The sequence below is a fragment of the Panulirus ornatus genome, chromosome 7 (genome assembly GCF_036320965.1).
Source record: "Panulirus ornatus isolate Po-2019 chromosome 7, ASM3632096v1, whole genome shotgun sequence".
Taxonomy (NCBI): Eukaryota; Metazoa; Arthropoda; class Malacostraca; order Decapoda; family Palinuridae; genus Panulirus; species Panulirus ornatus.
Window position 1 is genome coordinate 18,952,155 of NC_092230.1, and position 17,714 is coordinate 18,969,868.

A 17,714-nucleotide genomic window follows, 5' to 3' on the forward strand; every position below is an offset into this window, starting at 1 on the left:
TTCCATCCTTTCAGTACTCATCATGAGATGATTGCACCTTTCAATTCATCTCTTCCTCATTCTAGAGATTATATCCATGGGGATAGGGGAGAAAGAATACTTCCCACGTATTCCGTATAAATATTATATATATGAATATATATATTTTATATTTATTTATTTTGCTTTGTCGCTGTCTCCCGCGTTAGCGAGGTAGCGTAAGGAAACAGACAAAAGAATGGCCCAACCCGCCCACATACACATGTATATACATACACGTCCACACATGCAAATATACATACCTATACGTCTCAATGTACACGTATATATACACACACAGACATATACATATATACACATGTACATAATTCATACTGTCTGCCTTTATTTGTTCCCATTGCCACCTCGCCACACATGGAATAACAACCCCCTCCCCCCTCATGTGTGCGAGGTAGCGCTAGGAAAAGACAACAAAGGCCCCATTCGTTCACACTCAGTCTCTAGCTGTCATGTAATAATGCACCGAAACCACGGCTCCCTTTCCACATCCAGGCCCCACACACTTTCCATGGTTTACCCCAGACGCTTCACATGCCCTGGTTCAATCCATTAACAGCACATTGACCCCGGTATACCACATCGTTCCAATTCACTCTATTCCTTGCACGCCTTTCACCCTCCTGCATGTTCAGGCCCCAATCACTCAAAATCTTTTTCACTCCATCTTTCCACCTCCAATTTGGTCTCCCACTTCTCTTCGTTCCCTCCACCTCTGACACATATATCCTCTTGGTCAATCTTTCCTCACTCATTCTCTTTATGTGACCAAACCATTTCAAAACACCGTCTTCTACTCTCTCAACCACACTCTTTTTATTTCCACACATCTCTCTTACCCTTACATTACTTACTCGATCAAACCACCTCACACCACATATTGTCCTCAAACATCTCATTTCCAGCACATCCACCCTCCTGTGCACAACTCTATCCATAGCCCATGCCTCGCAGCCATACAACATTGTTGGAACCACTATTCCTTCAAACATACCCATTTTTGCTTTCCGAGATAATGTTCTCAACTTCCAAACATTCTTCAAGGCTCCCAGAATTTTCGCCCCCTCCCCCACCCTATGATTCACTTTCGCTTCCATGGTTCCATCTGCTGCCAGATCCACTCTCAGATATCTAAAACACTTTACTTCCTCCAGTTTTTCTCCATTAGAACTTACCTCCCAATTGACTTGACCCTCAACCCTACTGTACCTAATAACCTTGCTCTTATTCACATTTACTCTTAACTTTCTTCTTTCACAAACTTTACCAAACTCAGTCACCAGCTTCTGCAGTTTCTTACATGAATCAGCCACCAGCGCTGTATCATCAGCGAACAACAACTGACTCACTTCCCAAGCTCTCTCATCCACAACAGACTGCATACTTGCCCCTCTTTCCAAAACTCTTGCATTCACCTCCCTAACAACCCCATCCATAAACAAATTAAACATCCATGAAGACATCATGCACCCCTGCCGTAAACAAACATTCACTGAGAACCAATTGCTTTCCTCTCTTCCTACTCGTACACATGCCTTACATCCTCGATGAAAACTTTTCACTGCTTCTAACAACTTGCCTCCCACACTGTATATTCTTAAAACCTTCCACAGAGCATCTCTATCAACTCTATCATATGCCTTCTCCAGATCCGTAAATGCTACATACAAATCCATTTGTTTTTCTAAGTATTTCTTATATACTTTCTTCAAAGCAAACACCTGATCCACACATCCTCTACCACTTCTGAAACCACACTGCTCTTCCCCAATCTGATGCTCTGTACATGCCTTCACCCTCTCAATCAATACCCTCCCATATAATTTACCAGGAATACTCAACAAATTTATACCTCTGTAATTTGAGCACTCGCTCTTATCCCCTTTGCCTTTGCACAATGGCACCATGCAAGCATTCCGCCAATCCTCAGGCACCTCACCATGAATCATACATACATTAAATAACCTTACCAACCAGTCAACAATACAGTCACCCCCTTTTTTAATAAATGCCACTGGAATACCATCCAAACCCGCTGCCTTGCCGGCTTTCATCTTCCGCAAAGCTTTTACTACCTCTTCTCTAATTACCAAATCATTTTCCCTAACCCTCTCACTTTGCACATCACCTCAACCAAAACACCCTATATCTGCCACTCTATCATCTAACACATTGGGGGCTGGAAATCCTCCCCTCTCGTATTTTTTGAATTTTCCAAAAAGAAGGCACAGAGAAGGGGGCCAGGTGAGGATATACCCTCAAAGGCCCAGTCCTCTGTTCTTAACGCTACCTCACTAGCGTGTGAAATGGCGAATAGTTTGAAAGAAAAAGAAAGATCGTGTGTTTAACAAAGGCCATAAAGTAAGTGACCACATTAGGTTCAGTTGTAATGCTGTTACATTAAAGTGATGCATTTTCACATGTAGTTACAGAAAGCTAACAAGGAACTGGAAAGAATTTGCAGATTTCCTGAAGATTCTTGATAAAACCTCGTGAGTTATGAAGGTTATAGTAATATTGTAACTGCAAGTGTAAAAAACAATTATGTAGAATGAAAGTAATGAATTGGGTTGGATATTAAAAGTTAATAGGTTGATAACTGGACTTAAACATTTTACCATAAAAGACCTAAAATATAAGGGAGGATGATTTAAAATTTTATTTGCTGAAGTGCAAGTTGGAGTGCAGAGTATTTGAATTTTTTGCATGACAGAGTTGATGTGAGACATTTTTTGGGCGCATACACGCACCTTATGTAGTTTGGTTGGACTTAGAATAGCTAGAGTGATGAATGAAGATGTGAAAGAGATATGTGGTATAATGTTTGAAAGACACATGGATAAGATATTTTCCAGGTAGTATCCCCATACAGCAGATATAGCAGATGAGAGATTGTTGCAGGGGTTATGTGGTGATATGGTTGAAGGTTTGATGAGGATTTTGACTGGAAGAGGTAGACATTCGGTGAATGAGTAATTGAATGCTAGTTTTTTCAGATGATGCCAGGGGAAATGTTAAAGATTATCTAGTATAAATTTTTGTGTGTGACATTGGAAATGTTATTGGAAAAGATAGCCTCACAGTGTGCAAAGTTAACAATTAAGAAATGGTATCACAATGTGACACCCTGGGCTTAATTTGTGGATATGTTCTATTAAGCTAAGAACCCAATTCAAATGGAAATGGAGTTGAAAATGATGAAACAAATGATAAAGTAATAGAGGTATTGTTGAATGGATTTGTTCAGAAAGAACCAAACTCTTGTTGTTTGGAATGAATGATCTGTAACTTAGACATGCTGAATTGAAAGTTGATGAATTTGACTTCTCCAAAGAATAGCTGATAATGTCTGATAATTTTGGCCCATAATTAGAATGATTTGTATGTAGCATTTATGGATCTGGAGAAGGCATATGATAGAGTTGATAGAGATGCTCTGTGGAAGGTATTAAGAATATATGGTGTGGGAGGCAAGTTGTTAGAAGCAGTGAAAAGTTTTTATCGAGGATGTAAGGCATGTGTACGTGTAGGAAGAGAGGAAAGTGATTGGTTCTCAGTGAATGTAGGTTTGCGGCAGGGGTGTGTGATGTCTCCATGGTTGTTTAATTTGTTTATGGATGGGGTTGTTAGGGAGGTAAATGCAAGAGTCTTGGAAAGAGGGGCAAGTATGAAGTCTGTTGGGGATGAGAGAGCTTGGGAAGTGAGTCAGTTGTTGTTCGCTGATGATACAGCGCTGGTGGCGGATTCATGTGAGAAACTGCAGAAGCTGGTGACGGAGTTTGGTAAAGTGTGTGGAAGAAGAAAGTTAAGAGTAAATGTGAATAAGAGCAAGGTTATTAGGTACAGTAGGGTTGAGGGTCAAGTCAATTGGGAGGTGAGTTTGAATGGAGAAAAACTGGAGGAAGTGAAGTGTTTTAGATATCTGGGAGTGGATCTGTCAGCGGATGGAACCATGGAAGCGGAAGTGGATCATAGGGTGGGGGAGGGGGCGAAAATTTTGGGAGCCTTGAAAAATGTGTGGAAGTCGAGAACATTATCCCGTAAAGCAAAAATGGGTATGTTTGAAGGAATAGTAGTTCCAACAATGTTGTATGGTTGCGAGGCGTGGGCTATGGATAGAGTTGTGCGCAGGAGGATGGATGTGCTGGAAATGAGATGTTTGAGGACAATGTGTGGTGTGAGGTGGTTTGATCGAGTAAGTAACGTAAGGGTAAGAGAGATGTGTGGAAATAAAAAGAGCGTGGTTGAGAGAGCAGAAGAGGGTGTTTTGAAATGGTTTGGGCACATGGAGAGAATGAGTGAGGAAAGATTGACCAAGAGGATATATGTGTCGGAGGTGGAGGGAACGAGGAGAAGAGGGAGACCAAATTGGAGGTGGAAAGATGGAGTGAAAAGGATTTTGTGTGATCGGGGCCTGAACATGCAGGAGGGTGAAAGGAGGGCAAGGAATAGAGGGAATTGGAGCGATGTGGTATACAGGGGTTGACGTGCTGTCAGTGGATTGAATCAAGGCATGTGAAGCGTCCGGGGTAAACCAAGGAAAGCTGTGTAGGTATGTATATTTGCGTGTGTGGACGTGTGTATGTACATGTGTATGGGGGGGGTTGGGCCATTTCTTTCGTCTGTTTCCTTGCGCTACCTCGCAAACGCGGGAGACAGCGACAAAGTATAAAAAAAAAAAAAAAAAAAAAAATTAGAATGATGATTTTATTTTCTGAATGACTCATATTTTTGGGAAGTTGAACAGTTGTGTGGACATAATGAATGAGAAAGATTCCAAAGAGAGGCATACATGTGGAGATGACAGAGGTGTATAGAGTCCTCTAACTGCAAGTTTCTTATTTCAAAGAAATGCAAGATAAACCTATTTGAGTTAATGATTAGTTAATGTGGTTAGAGGTTACATAGATCTGCATACTGACCTCCTGAACTGAAAGCATTAAGTTCAAGTAAGTATGTAAGTTCAGAGCCACTAGTTACTGTAACTTTCCATTGATCAGTCCATGTCCACCAAACATTTTCCTGTTGCACAAGCAGGATAATTCAAGCACTTTTTTTTTTATAAAAATTGAGGATAGAAACATTAACATTTTACTGCATGAAACAGGATGGAGTGACAGGGTATGATGTATTTTTACAAAGGATAGTTCGTATATGCCATACTTGTTTATTACAGAGGAGAAAACAGATTCTTGAATTGAAACTGTTATAGAATTCCTCATGCAAAAGTGATTTAACATTTGAAGTAGTGCACCTCATCCCAACTTCTAAATCCTCTTATTTTTGTAAGGTAACCACACAGCTAAATAAGCTCTGTAATATCTCATTACTTTTTATAGGTTCTTAGTGGAGATATTATTTAATAGGGAATATGCCACAAGTATTAATGGTTACTGTTGAAAAGGATGCAGCATGCCTTATGCCACTGATTAATAATTCATATCAAAATTGCTATTTAAATGTTTCAAAGATGTGCTATGTGTTTGTCTCTTTCATATGTGATGATGTCCAGGCTAAGATGCTAAGTTTGTAATGCTATTAAAATACAAAACAACTATGACTAATCAGTGCTTTATTTCTTCTAATGATTTAACCATGTGTTTTGTGTGTGTTGGGACACTAATGATATGAAGTTTGCTCTATGCCCCTGCTTGTTTATATGTCAGTTTCAGAGGAAGATTACAGTACTTTATTTTCATATTTCTTCTCTTCCATAAGTTATGGTATTCAGTTTTCCTTCTGTTATATACTTTCATGATCATTATATTGCCAAGATTAATTTGTTTCATCATGAGTCAGGGATAGATTAAATTTGTTTTAAGAGTATGTAAGTGGCTGATTGCCTTTTTGAGGCAATCAGAGCTCACTTTTAGAGTTATTCTGTGTGGTCAGATATCCTTCATTATATTCTTGTGATTTCAGCTAAGAAACTCAGTATCTATCCCAGCTTATTTGACCATTAATATAGAGCCTGCTTCGTGGATGTTCCAAGGCAGTGTGTACCGTGGGGTGAGTTGCTTGATGTTGGCCATGCTGCTGCAGCAAGCATTGTACAGCTGTATTTGCTTTTGCAGCTATGGATGCATATGCTCAATGACTACATAGAGAGAAAGGAATTGTTTGCATTGCCCAAATATTATTCTCTAAATCAACATGTAAATATAATTCCATAACGTGTGTGATGTAGCAGTACAACTTTGGATATTGGCAACTTTTACTGGTACCATTTTGTAACACTTTAGTAATAATTTAGATTTTTCACCACGATACTGCAGGGAAAATATTATATGGGCATGTGTCTGATTCCAGGAATAAGAGGAAAATTCCCATAAATTCAACATTTTCAAAAAGAATTCAATTTATGATGTGTTAGACTTTTATAGTATTTATTTACCTGATGACTGATAATTTATTTGTTGTTGTGCGTCATTGCTCCAGTAATACAACCCAGACGTGTTTTGTTGGTAACTCAGGTCTTAAGATATCATAGTATTTTTTGAATATCACCACATATTAAGAAGTAAAATATTGTTAGATTTTGAGGGAGAATTCTCTGTAAAACTGTTGCTAATAGTCAAGGTTGTACTTTAGGTAAAGAAAAAAAGATAATGATAATTTAGTCCTCTAAGCATGTAGGGCAGAGAATTGAATTTTGTATTGTTATTCCTGATAGCTTTACAAATAAGAGACCAACCAACATAGCCATTTCAGTGGTCTCCCTTCTTTTTTCTGGAATGTTATTTAAATTGGTTGTGATGTGCCACACTTGGTTATGAATTCAAGTTTTATGTCCTGATAGAATCAAAGTTCATACCATGACATTATTGCCTTTTTTCTTATCATACTTGCTTTATCAAGCTGTGTAGTTTGTGCTGTACTAGACATATTTATAGTTTGGTAGACAACTGAGGGTGGCTCATCACATGCTTTGATGAATCCTGTGAATATGTCTACTTGTGCAGATTATATATTTGGAAGTTAGAAAATTTTGTAGTTCAGAAAATTGTGCAAAAATAACACTGGAGTGAGTTTTGTCGGTGCTCACAGAACATAATGGCTAACCAATCTTATACTTTTGTTGACAAATTTCAAGTGATGTTATCATTCTGCTTATATGCCCTTGAAGCTAAGTGGAGAGATTATTACAAAGCCTGCACAGAATATTTTGTCATGAGGGGAATGTTCCACTGAAAGCAGTGCCCATTGTTAAGTGACTAACCCTTCTCTAAGATACTATAATTTTAGGCTCTATTATGGATGGAATCTGGAGATAGAACTAATGAAATCATAGTTACTTTTGGCCCTGCAGATTTTCATTCATATGTGTTTTTCCAGATGTTACATTTCTATTTGTACCTTGTGTGAGTTTCCTAATTGGCTGCTTCTCCTTCTTCCCCTTTTTCCATACTGACATTTGTGTCTCCCTCTCTCCTTCTTTGGTTATCCATTTTATATATGGTCTTCTTTCTTTGCTCTTTTTTTTTTTATCTTTTTTGCTGTATCTTTCGTATCCTTTGTTTTCCTTTGCCCCCCTCCTCCCCAACCACCACCACCAGCGTGAATCTGATGGCTGACAAGTCTGCTGTTAGATCTAGATAATCAGTTCAATAAAAAGTGATTCAAAATGCCAAGTAGTCAAGAGGTGTCTCTTTTTGTATAGATGTCTCCTGCCACAAAAAAAAGTGATTCAAAATGCCAAGTAGTCAAGAGGTGTCTCTTTTTGTATAGATGTCTACTGCCACAAAAAAAAGTGATTCAAAATGCCAAGTAGTCAAGAGGTGTCTCTTTTTGTATAGATGTCTACTGCCACAAATACTGTGTGGGAGGGGTGCTGTGGTTGGTTCAAGCCATCTGGGATATATTGAGTGAGGTCAGTGTGTAGCATGGTGGTGGAGTGGTTAGGTCTGAAACCATTTTTTTTTTTTATTCTGCTGTGGATCAATTTTTCACAGTCTGGACACTGACGATAGAACTGTTCTAAGGATATATAGTTTGCGTGTTGATTGTTGTGGTATAGGAAGTGAATGCCATGTGTGTCGTATGTGATGCCCATAATAGTTGGTGTTTTCTTGAGTGGAAGTGCTTGCCCACCTCATGTGACTGAAGTTTTTGGAGTAAATACTCATCTGGCTTGAATTAAAAGGGTGATTCAAATTTTCTGTGGAGATGCAAATATTCTGTTTAAGGTGAGCCATTTTTCCAATTGTATAATGTAGTGCTAAACATTTGTTGAAGCTACTGTGGTGTTAGAGTGTTGTAATATGATTGTAAGGTCACCTGCTTATGAGAGGACCTTCATACTGTGTTTTGCTGGAGGTAATAGGAGAGATTGAAGAAGGTTGGAGAAAGAATTGCTCCCTGAAAAACTCCCTTGTATAGACTAAGGGTTTTAGAGGTAAAGCCTTTGTGGGTGACACTGACTTGATACTTAGCAATGAACTTCACTAGCCAAGTTTTGTCATTGTTGTGGAGGATGGTCTCAAGTATCTTTTGTGGGAGAATATGTCAGGGTTTGGTGTCATTTACTTTGTTGGTGTCTGTATCTCCTTATACTCTGGTGGAAGGGGTTAAGTTTGGCTGCAGCTATCCAAGATATGTTTTGATGTTGGCTGAAGCCTCTCAGGATGTGTTGCAAGTGGTTTTTGTGTAGTGGGAAAGTAGAGTGATTAGGTTTAAAGCCATGTTGTGTTGGTGGAAATGGGATATTTTTCTTGATTGTTTTGTGGATCAGTTTTTCAAAGAGTTGGGATATTGAAGATAGCAACAGTATAGGGTGGTATGAGGAAGAGAAGGAGGAGTTAGGTTGCTCAGAGGGTTTCAGAATTGTTACCATGATGGCAGCTCTTCCAACGTTTTGGGATTCTACTATATAACAGGAGTGGTTGAAGATATCAGTAAGATTTTGAATTGCAGTGGGGCCAAAGAGTTTTATGTGGAAGTTTGGAATGTTGTCAGGTCATGTTGCAGGGGTATTCTTGGTCTAAAGTGGATTGTAAATGTCCGTGGGAGTGAAAGGTAGGTCAGCACTTGAGTCAGGGTGAATTTTGTGTATATTTTTCATGACTTCTCCTGTTCTGGGGTGTTGTTGGTTTTTTACTGATTTTTTAGCAGTTTCATAAGTAAGGTTGTATGATCTTTGGGGGCTAGGGATGTAGTAGGTTTGGGTTAGAAGCACTGTATGAGAGGGGACTGGGGCAGTTTAGAATGTATGGATTTTCTTTATTTAAAAGTTACAGGAGTGTTACTTTTACCAGACATACTGCATGGATAATATTATGCACCATGATAAGCACAGACCCAAGAAAGTAGTCCTAATTCTTACAAAGCCATAAAGTGTCTTTGTATATCAGAAAATAAGTGAATTACCTATATTTATAGAAAAAACTATATGAAAGTAATAGAATATTGTAGCACTGTGCCATACATATCATTTCACAATTTGTACATAAGAAGTAAATACGGTAAATTCATTGTGAATATTAGCAAATAAGTGTTCTTTGTACAAAGACTCCTAATATTAGGGCACAGAAAGACACAAGGTGTATCAGAACATATAACAGGGTGTAGCAAAACTGCTACTTGAGACACATCAACACCAAGTCCTGTAGCACTATATGATCTTTCAGCAAGTCCCTGTAACACTCGGTGCTCGCTTAGCAATTACTCTCCCACCAGAAGTTTATTTCTCTCAGGGTAACTATTTTTTTTCTTTACTATCCTGACATGATGTTCTCCCATAGGAGACTTTTTCTTGTAAAACACCCATTTTTCAAAAGGACCAGGAATTTCAAATGCCTGCTTAGGTTAAGATCTTTTGGAAGAATCGATAGCATCATGGAGAACATGCTTTCTTCAACTTGCTTGATTAGTTTTGTTTTATTAGTAGAGAATTTATAGCCCAATCTTTTACAGAACTTTATAGTCCACATTGGTGTAAATATTTAAGGTAAGTTTAAGTCTAGGATTTTTTTTCTTTCTTTTTTTTAAGAAATGACAAATGCATGGCAGTTATGGACTGTCTACATTGTCATCATGTGAACAACAGGCTCCAGCACTGAGCTTTGAGTGGTCTCACTTGTTACCCATGCTTCTTTAGAAGAGGCTCACCTGACATGTTTTTTATATTCTTACTCAGTTAGATAGCTATCAATTCAGTTTAGAAGTGCTTCTTTGATGCCAACTCTGATAGTTAGCTTTCAAGACCTCTTGAACGTAACGATATTTTCCTTAGGTTTGAAGAGTCTTGGCATTTAAATAAGGAGCCTGATGCGGAACACATGGCCAGGCAGTTGTTGGAGATGAACGTCTTCTTGAACAGACTGTGAGAGTATACAGAAAGTGAAGAAATTTCGTCCTTTTATAAGTGATCTGTTTAGATGTACTTTACAGAAAATATTTTTTTTAGTATACTTAAAGGTAACTGTTATGCTCGTGGAAAGAAGCTTTTTTGCGTAGCTTCTAATTAAGAATAATGGGCAGGTTGAAAGCTTTAGCTTTTAGGAAGGCAGACAATTAGAACTTTTGCAATTTTCTCCTTTTCATGAATACTTTCCTGTTGATGCAGTCCAAAAAGCTGTAGAATTGAGAAAATCCATGCCTGTACGAGCTTAGAGCATACAATCAATGGAAAAAAGACAGGAAAGAAGGAAAACTTCTTTGAATAAACCTAAGGGAGGATTTGTAGAACAATTTTCTATGTTGCTGCAAACAATATCCCCATGAGGGTTGTAAGCACATTTTCTGGGCATTTTCTCAAGGTATTCATATGGTTAGGGAATTTATTCATTGTAGCTTCAAGTGAGCTGGAGATTGCCTTCAAAAATTCTTGGATTTTTGAGAGTCCAACTTATGGGCCATTTTGAATGTTGTTGTGCAACCTTACAAGATGGTAGAAATTTCTTTCAACCTTCTCTTGGAAATTAACCATTAAGTATTGGGTTTGATCAGAAAATTCCATTTTGATATGGAAAAAAATTATGGAGTGATAGCATAGCATGCAAAAGGAACAGAAAATACACAAAATGTTATATATTTAGTTTGGCCTTGTCTATTTCTAAGTGAGTGGGCTGAGGGAGTGTGGATGACATGGCTGACTGCTCCCAATAAGAGAACTTAAAGATATGTTCTTTTTATTAAACTTGTTTTTAGGCTGTACTGTTATTTCTTGCACAGGCACATCATTGGTGGCAACATGAATGAATCTAGAGGTCACACTAAAATTCATCGTCAGTGAGATTGACTGGCAAGTTTGGGGTGTATGTTGAAGGATTTTTCTCTATGTACTGGACTTGGTTTCACACTCTAATCGTATTTCATACTCAGACACAGTGTTGATGGTGAATAACATGATATATGTATACATGTTTAGAAAAGCTACAAATAAATGTTAAGACATCAAGTGGCTGGCTTGAGTGAGAAAGATATTGGAAGTATTTTTCTTAAGAAATATTCTCGCTCGATAACTAACATGGTACCAAAGTCCTCTGTTAGCACTAGTGCAAGGTCAGTGGGGATGCCTCCTGTGAAGGCATCCTTCTTTCTCATGTCCCTTATTCTTCACATTTCTCTTATTCTTTCACATTTTCCTCACAAACTGATACATAAATGTTCCTTCTTATCTCGTAGATCATCCAACAATCTACAGGTACTTACTTTCAGCAGGATCACTGTCTGCAGGTTGATGGCTATGTATTTATTATGGTGGTTATAAGGGAATAGTATACCTTTGTACCCATTCTCTAATTCACGGATCTTGTGATGAATCACACATCCTTACAAGATGGAAATACTGCCACTAACTTCCTGGACTAGGAAGGAAGGCTTCTTAATCAACTCACAAGGCACCATGGTAATGTGCATATATCTCAAACATGTTTGTACACATGGCATTTGATGTAAACCACAGAATAGAGCCTTTGAATTGAAGTCCAGGGAAATCATCCTTACTCTTTACCATTCATTGGTTTGTCCACATCTTGAATATGTGTTCAGTTTTTGTCACCCATGCTTAAAAAAGACATAGACAGAATGGAAAGAGTGCTGCATTGAGCTACCAAGATAATTCCCAGACCAGACTATCTGTTTATATATCTATATCTTTGATGCCTGTCCTGATTGAAACTCCCTCAAATGGGTGGCCTTGGCAACAGCGTCTCCATAACTAAAGAACTCCAGTGCTGCTTCTTATCCTTTATTGTCTCACCCTTAACAGGCCACTGGCAGAGGGCAAGTCTAGTGCAATGTTTACAGAGGCGTCTGTTTAGTAAACTGATAATCCTGAATAAAGGCCTCGTTTCAACATATTCAATATTTACCAGTTATGACTTTAAAAAAGGGTACAAAATATTTACTTACATATTTATTAAGAAACTTCATCTCTTTCTCTGGAGAATGAGTATTAGGGAGTGGAAGTCAAACCCAGATTGTCACTGAAGTTTAAGCCTTCACTCATCACCCCACCAACAACCCTAAAAAGATTCCCAGACTGAGAAACAAATCCTATGAGATGAGATCAAATGACTTCAATTTATTTAGCTTAGAAAAGAGAAGGTTAAGAGGTGATGTAATACAAGTATTCAAAATGATCAAAGGCTTTGCTAATCTCCATCTATCAAGTTACCTAAGACATGATTCGTCTTATTTTACTCATAATAATGAATACAAACTTGTGTGCATATGATTTATCTTGAATGAGGCAGTCTTCTTTCTTTAACAGGATTGTTAATGTATGGAACAAATTGCCAAGTAAAGTGGTTGAAAGCAGTAATATAGATATGTTTAAGAATAGGTTTGATAAATACTTTGCTTCAAGTCCATGACTTCCATTATTTGCACCTCCATAGTGAAAATGACAATTTGCAGGTTATTCTCTTTCACTTACCTGTATCCTTCTAATATTCACCACACTCTTCTGTTAGATATAGACATCCTCCAAACAGCCATGAAAGGACCCAGTGGTCTGTTGCTGTCTGAATTCCTTTGGATTTCTTTATATTACCACACCACCATGAGAATTGAACTCTGTGTGACAGCAAGTAGCCTAACTCCTAGGACATGATGAGCTTAAAACAGTATCCCTTTCTAACTGTTCGCTGATTCATGGATCTAGTGATGATTCATACATCCTTACAAAATGGTAACACTGCTGCTCATGCTTTGGACTAGGAAGGAAGGCTTTATACTTGAATTATAAGGCACCATGATAACGTATTTGTGTGTATATATATATATATATATATATATATATATATATATATATATATATATATATATTTCTTTTCTTCTTTTTTTTTTAAACTATTCGCCATTTCCCACGTTAGCGAGGTAGTGTTTAGAACAGAGAACTGGGCCTTTTTTGGAATATCCTCACATGTGTACGTGTAGGAAGAGAGGAAAGTGATTGGTTCTCAGTGAATGTAGGTTTGCGGCAGGGGTGTGTGATGTCTCCATGGTTGTTTAATTTCTTTATGGATGGGGTTGTTAGGGAGGTGAATGCAAGAGTTTTGGAAAGAGGGGCAAGTATGAAGTCTGTTGTGGATGAGAGAGCTTGGGAAGTGAGTCAGTTGTTCTTCGCTGATGATACAGCTCTAGTGGCTGATTCATGTGAGAAACTGCAGAGGCTGGTGACTGAGTTTGGTAAAGTGTGTGAAAGAAGAAAGTTAAGAGTAAATGTGAATAAGAGCAAGGTTATTAGGTACAGTAGGGTTGAGGGTCAAGTCAATTGGGAGGTAAGTTTGAATGGATAAAAACTGGAGGAAGTAAAGTGTTTTAGATATCTGGGAGTGGATCTGGCAGCGGATGGAACCATGGAAGTGGAAGTGAATCATAGGGTGGGGGAGGGGGCGAAAATCCTGGGAGCCTTGAAGAATGTGTGGAAGTCAAGAACATTATCTCGGAAAGCAAAAATGGGTATGTTTGAAGGAATAGTGGTTTCAACAATGTTGTATGATTGCGAGGCGTAGGCTATGGATAGAGTTGTGCACAGGAGGGTGGATGTGCTGGAAATGAGATGTTTAAGGACAATGTGTGGTGTGAGGTGGTTTGATCGAGTAAGTAATGTAAGGGTAAGAGAGATGTGTGGAAATAAAAAGAGCGTGGTTGAGAGAGCAGAAGAGGGTGTTTTGAAATGGTTTGGGCACATGGAGAGAATGAGTGAGGAAAGATTGACCAAGAGGATATATGTGTTGGAGGTGGAGGGAACGAGGAGAAGTGGGAGACCAAATTGGAGGTGGAAAGATGGAGTGAAAAAGATTTTGAGTGGTCAGGGCCTGAACATGCAGGAGGGTGAAAGGCAGGCAAGGAATAGAGTGAATTGGATCGATGTGGTATACCGGGGTTGATGTGCTGTCAGTGGATTGAATCAGGGCATGTGAAGCGTCTGGGGTAAACCATGGAAAGTTGTGTGGGGCCTGGATGTGGAAAGGGAGCTGTGGTTTCAGGCATTATTGCTTGACAGCTGGAAACTGAGAGTGAACGAATGGGGCCTTTGTTGTCTTTTCCTAGTGCTACCTCGCACACATGAGGGGGGAGGGGGATGGTATTCCATGTGTGGTGAGGTGGCGATGGGAATGAATAAAGGCAGACAGGGTGAATTGTGTGCATGGGTATATATGTATGTGTCTGTGTGTGAATATATATGTGTACATTGAGATGTATAGGTATGTATATTTGCGTGTGTGGACGTGTATGTATATACATTGTGTATGGGGGTGGGTTGGGCCATTTCTTTCGTCTGTTTCCCTGTGCTACCTCGCAAACGCGGGAGACAGCGACAAAGCAAAATAAATAAATAATGATATATATGTATGTATATATATATATATATATATATATATATATATATATATATATATATATATATATATATATATAAAGTGTGTGGAAGAAGAAAGTTAAGAGTAAATGTGAATAAGAGCAAGGTTATTAGGTACAGTAGGGTTGAGGGTCAAGTCAATTGGGAGGTGAGTTTGAATGGAGAAAAACTGGAGGAAGTGAAGTGTTTTAGATATCTGGGAGTGGATCTGGCAGCGGATGGAACCATGGAAGCGGAAGTGGATCATAGGGTGGGGGAGGGGGCAAAAATCCTGGGGGCCTTGAAGAATGTGTGGAAGTCGAGAACATTATCTCGGAAAGCAAAAATGGGTATGTTTGAAGGAATAGTGGTTCCAACAATGTTGTATGGTTGCGAGGCGTGGGCTATGGATAGAGTTGTGCGCAGGAGGATAGATGTGCTGGAAATGAGATGTTTGAGGACAATGTGTGGTGTGAGGTGGTTTGATCGAGTGAGTAACGTAAGGGTAAGAGAGATGTGTGGAAATAAAAAGAGCGTGGTTGAGAGAGCAGAAGAGGGTGTTTTGAAGTGGTTTGGGCACATGGAGAGGATGAGTGAGGAAAGATTGACCAAGAGGATATATGTGTCGGAGGTGGAGGGAACAAGGAGAAGAGGGAGACCAAATTGGAGGTGGAAAGATGGAGTGAAAAAGATTTTGTGTGATCGGGGCCTGAACATGCAGGAGGGTGAAAGGAGGGCAAGGAATAGAGTGAATTGGAGCGATGTGGTATACCGAGGTCGACGTGCTGTCAATGGGTTGAACCAGGGCATGTGAAGCATGGAAAGTTCTGTGGGGCCTGGATGTGGAAAGGGAGCTGTGGTTTCAGTGCATTATTACATGACAGCTAGAGACTGAGTGTGAACAAATGGGACCTTTGTTGTCTTTTCCTAGCGCTACCTCGCACACATGAAGGGGGAGGGGGTTGTTATTCCCTGTGTGGCGAGGTGGTGATGGGAATGAAGAAAGGCAGACTATGAATTATGTACATGTGTATATATGTATATGTCTGTGTGTGTATATATATGTGTACATTGAGATGTATAGGTATGTATATTTGCGTGTGTGGACGTGTATGTATATACATGTGTATGTGGGTGGGTTGGGCCATTCTTTCGTCTGTTTCCTTGCGCTACCTCGCTAACGCGGGAGACAGCATCAAAGCAAAATAAATAAATGGCATCCTAACTTCATCTCTTCAATGTATATCAACTGAATGTTATATTTCTCTCTTGTGTCTCCCCTGATGATGTGATTATTACACAAAAGTATATATATATATATATATATATATATATATATATATATATATATATATATATATATATATATATCCCTGGGGATAGGGGATTAAGAATACTTCCCACGTATTCCCTGCGTGTCGTAGAAGGCGACTAAAAGGGGAGGGATCGGGGGGCTGGAAATCCTCCCCTCTCGTTTTTTTTTTTTTTTTTCAATTTTCCAAAAGAAGGAACAGAGAATTGGGCCAGGTGAGGGTATTCCCTCAAAGGCCCAGTCCTCTGTTCTTAACGCTACCTTGCTAATGCGGGAAATGGCGAATAGTTTGAAAGATAAAGAAAAAGATATATATATATTTTTTTTTACTATTATTATACTTTGTCGCTGTCTCCCATGTTAGCGAGGAAGCACAAGGAAACAGACGAAAGAATGGCCCAACCCATCTACATAAACATGTATATACATAAACACCTACACACGCACATATACATACCTATACATTTCAACGAATACATACATATACATACGCAGACATATACATATATACACATGTACATATTCATACGTGCTGCCTTCATCCATTCCTGCCGCCACCCTACCACACATGAAGTGGCGCTCTCCTCCCCCCGTGTGCACGCAAGGTAGCGCTAGGAAAAGACAACAATGGCCACATTCGTTCCCACTCAGTCTCTAGCTGTCATGTGTAATGCACCGAAACCATAGCTACCTTTCCACATCCAGGCCCCACAAAACTTTCCATGGTTTACCACAGACACTTCACATGCCCAGTGACAGCATGTCGACCCCGGTAAACCACATCCTTCTAATTCACTCTATTCCTTACACGCCTTTCACCCTCAAGCATGTTCAGGCCCAGATCGCTCAAAATCTTTTTCACTCCATCCTTCCACCTTCAATTTGGTCTCCCACTTCTCATTCCCTCCACCTCTGACACATATATCCTCTTTGTCTATCTTTCCTCACTCAATCTCTCTGTGTGACCAAACCATTTCAGTACACCTTCTTCTGCTCTCTCAACCACACTCTTTTTATTACCACACATCTCTTTTACCCTTTCATTACTTACTTGATCAAACCACCTCACGCCACATATTGTCCTCAGACATCTCATTTCCAACACATACACCCTCCTCCACACAACCGTACCTATAGCCCATGCCTCACAACCAAATAACATTCTTGGAACCACTATTCCTTCAAACATACCCATTTTTGCTCTCCAAGATAACGTTCTCGCCTTCCACACATTCTTCAAGGCTCCCAGAACCTTTCCCCCTTCCCCCACCCTGTGACTCACTTCCTCTTCCATGATTCCATCCACTGCTAAATCCTCTCCCAGATATCTTAAACACTTCACTTCCTCCAGTTTTTCTCCATTCAAACTTACCTCCCAGTTTACTTGTCCCTCAACCCTACTGAACCTAATAACCTTGCTCTTATTTACATTTACTCTCAGCTTTCTTCTTTTACACACTTTACCAAACTCAGTCACCAACTTCTACAGTTTCTCACCCAAATCAGCCACCAGCGCTGTATCATCAGCAAACAACTGACTCATTTCCCAAGCCCTCTCATCCACAACAGACCGCA

The 17,714-nt window shown here is 39.3% G+C and overlaps 1 protein-coding gene across 8 annotated transcripts in view; it reads left to right on the forward strand.

Moving 5' to 3' along the window:
- LOC139749437 (DENN domain-containing protein 1A) overlaps positions 1-17,714 on the forward strand; it is a 213,980-nt gene that overhangs the window by 171,689 nt on the left and 24,577 nt on the right. For 2 of the 8 annotated variants that reach the window (XM_071663294.1, XM_071663295.1), the window contains exon 14: positions 5,959-6,045. The exons of the other annotated variants lie outside the window; for them this stretch is intronic. In XM_071663294.1, coding sequence (XP_071519395.1) covers positions 5,959-6,045 — 87 coding nt within the window. The remainder of the gene's footprint in view (positions 1-5,958; positions 6,046-17,714) is intronic. 8 annotated transcript variants of the gene reach the window in all.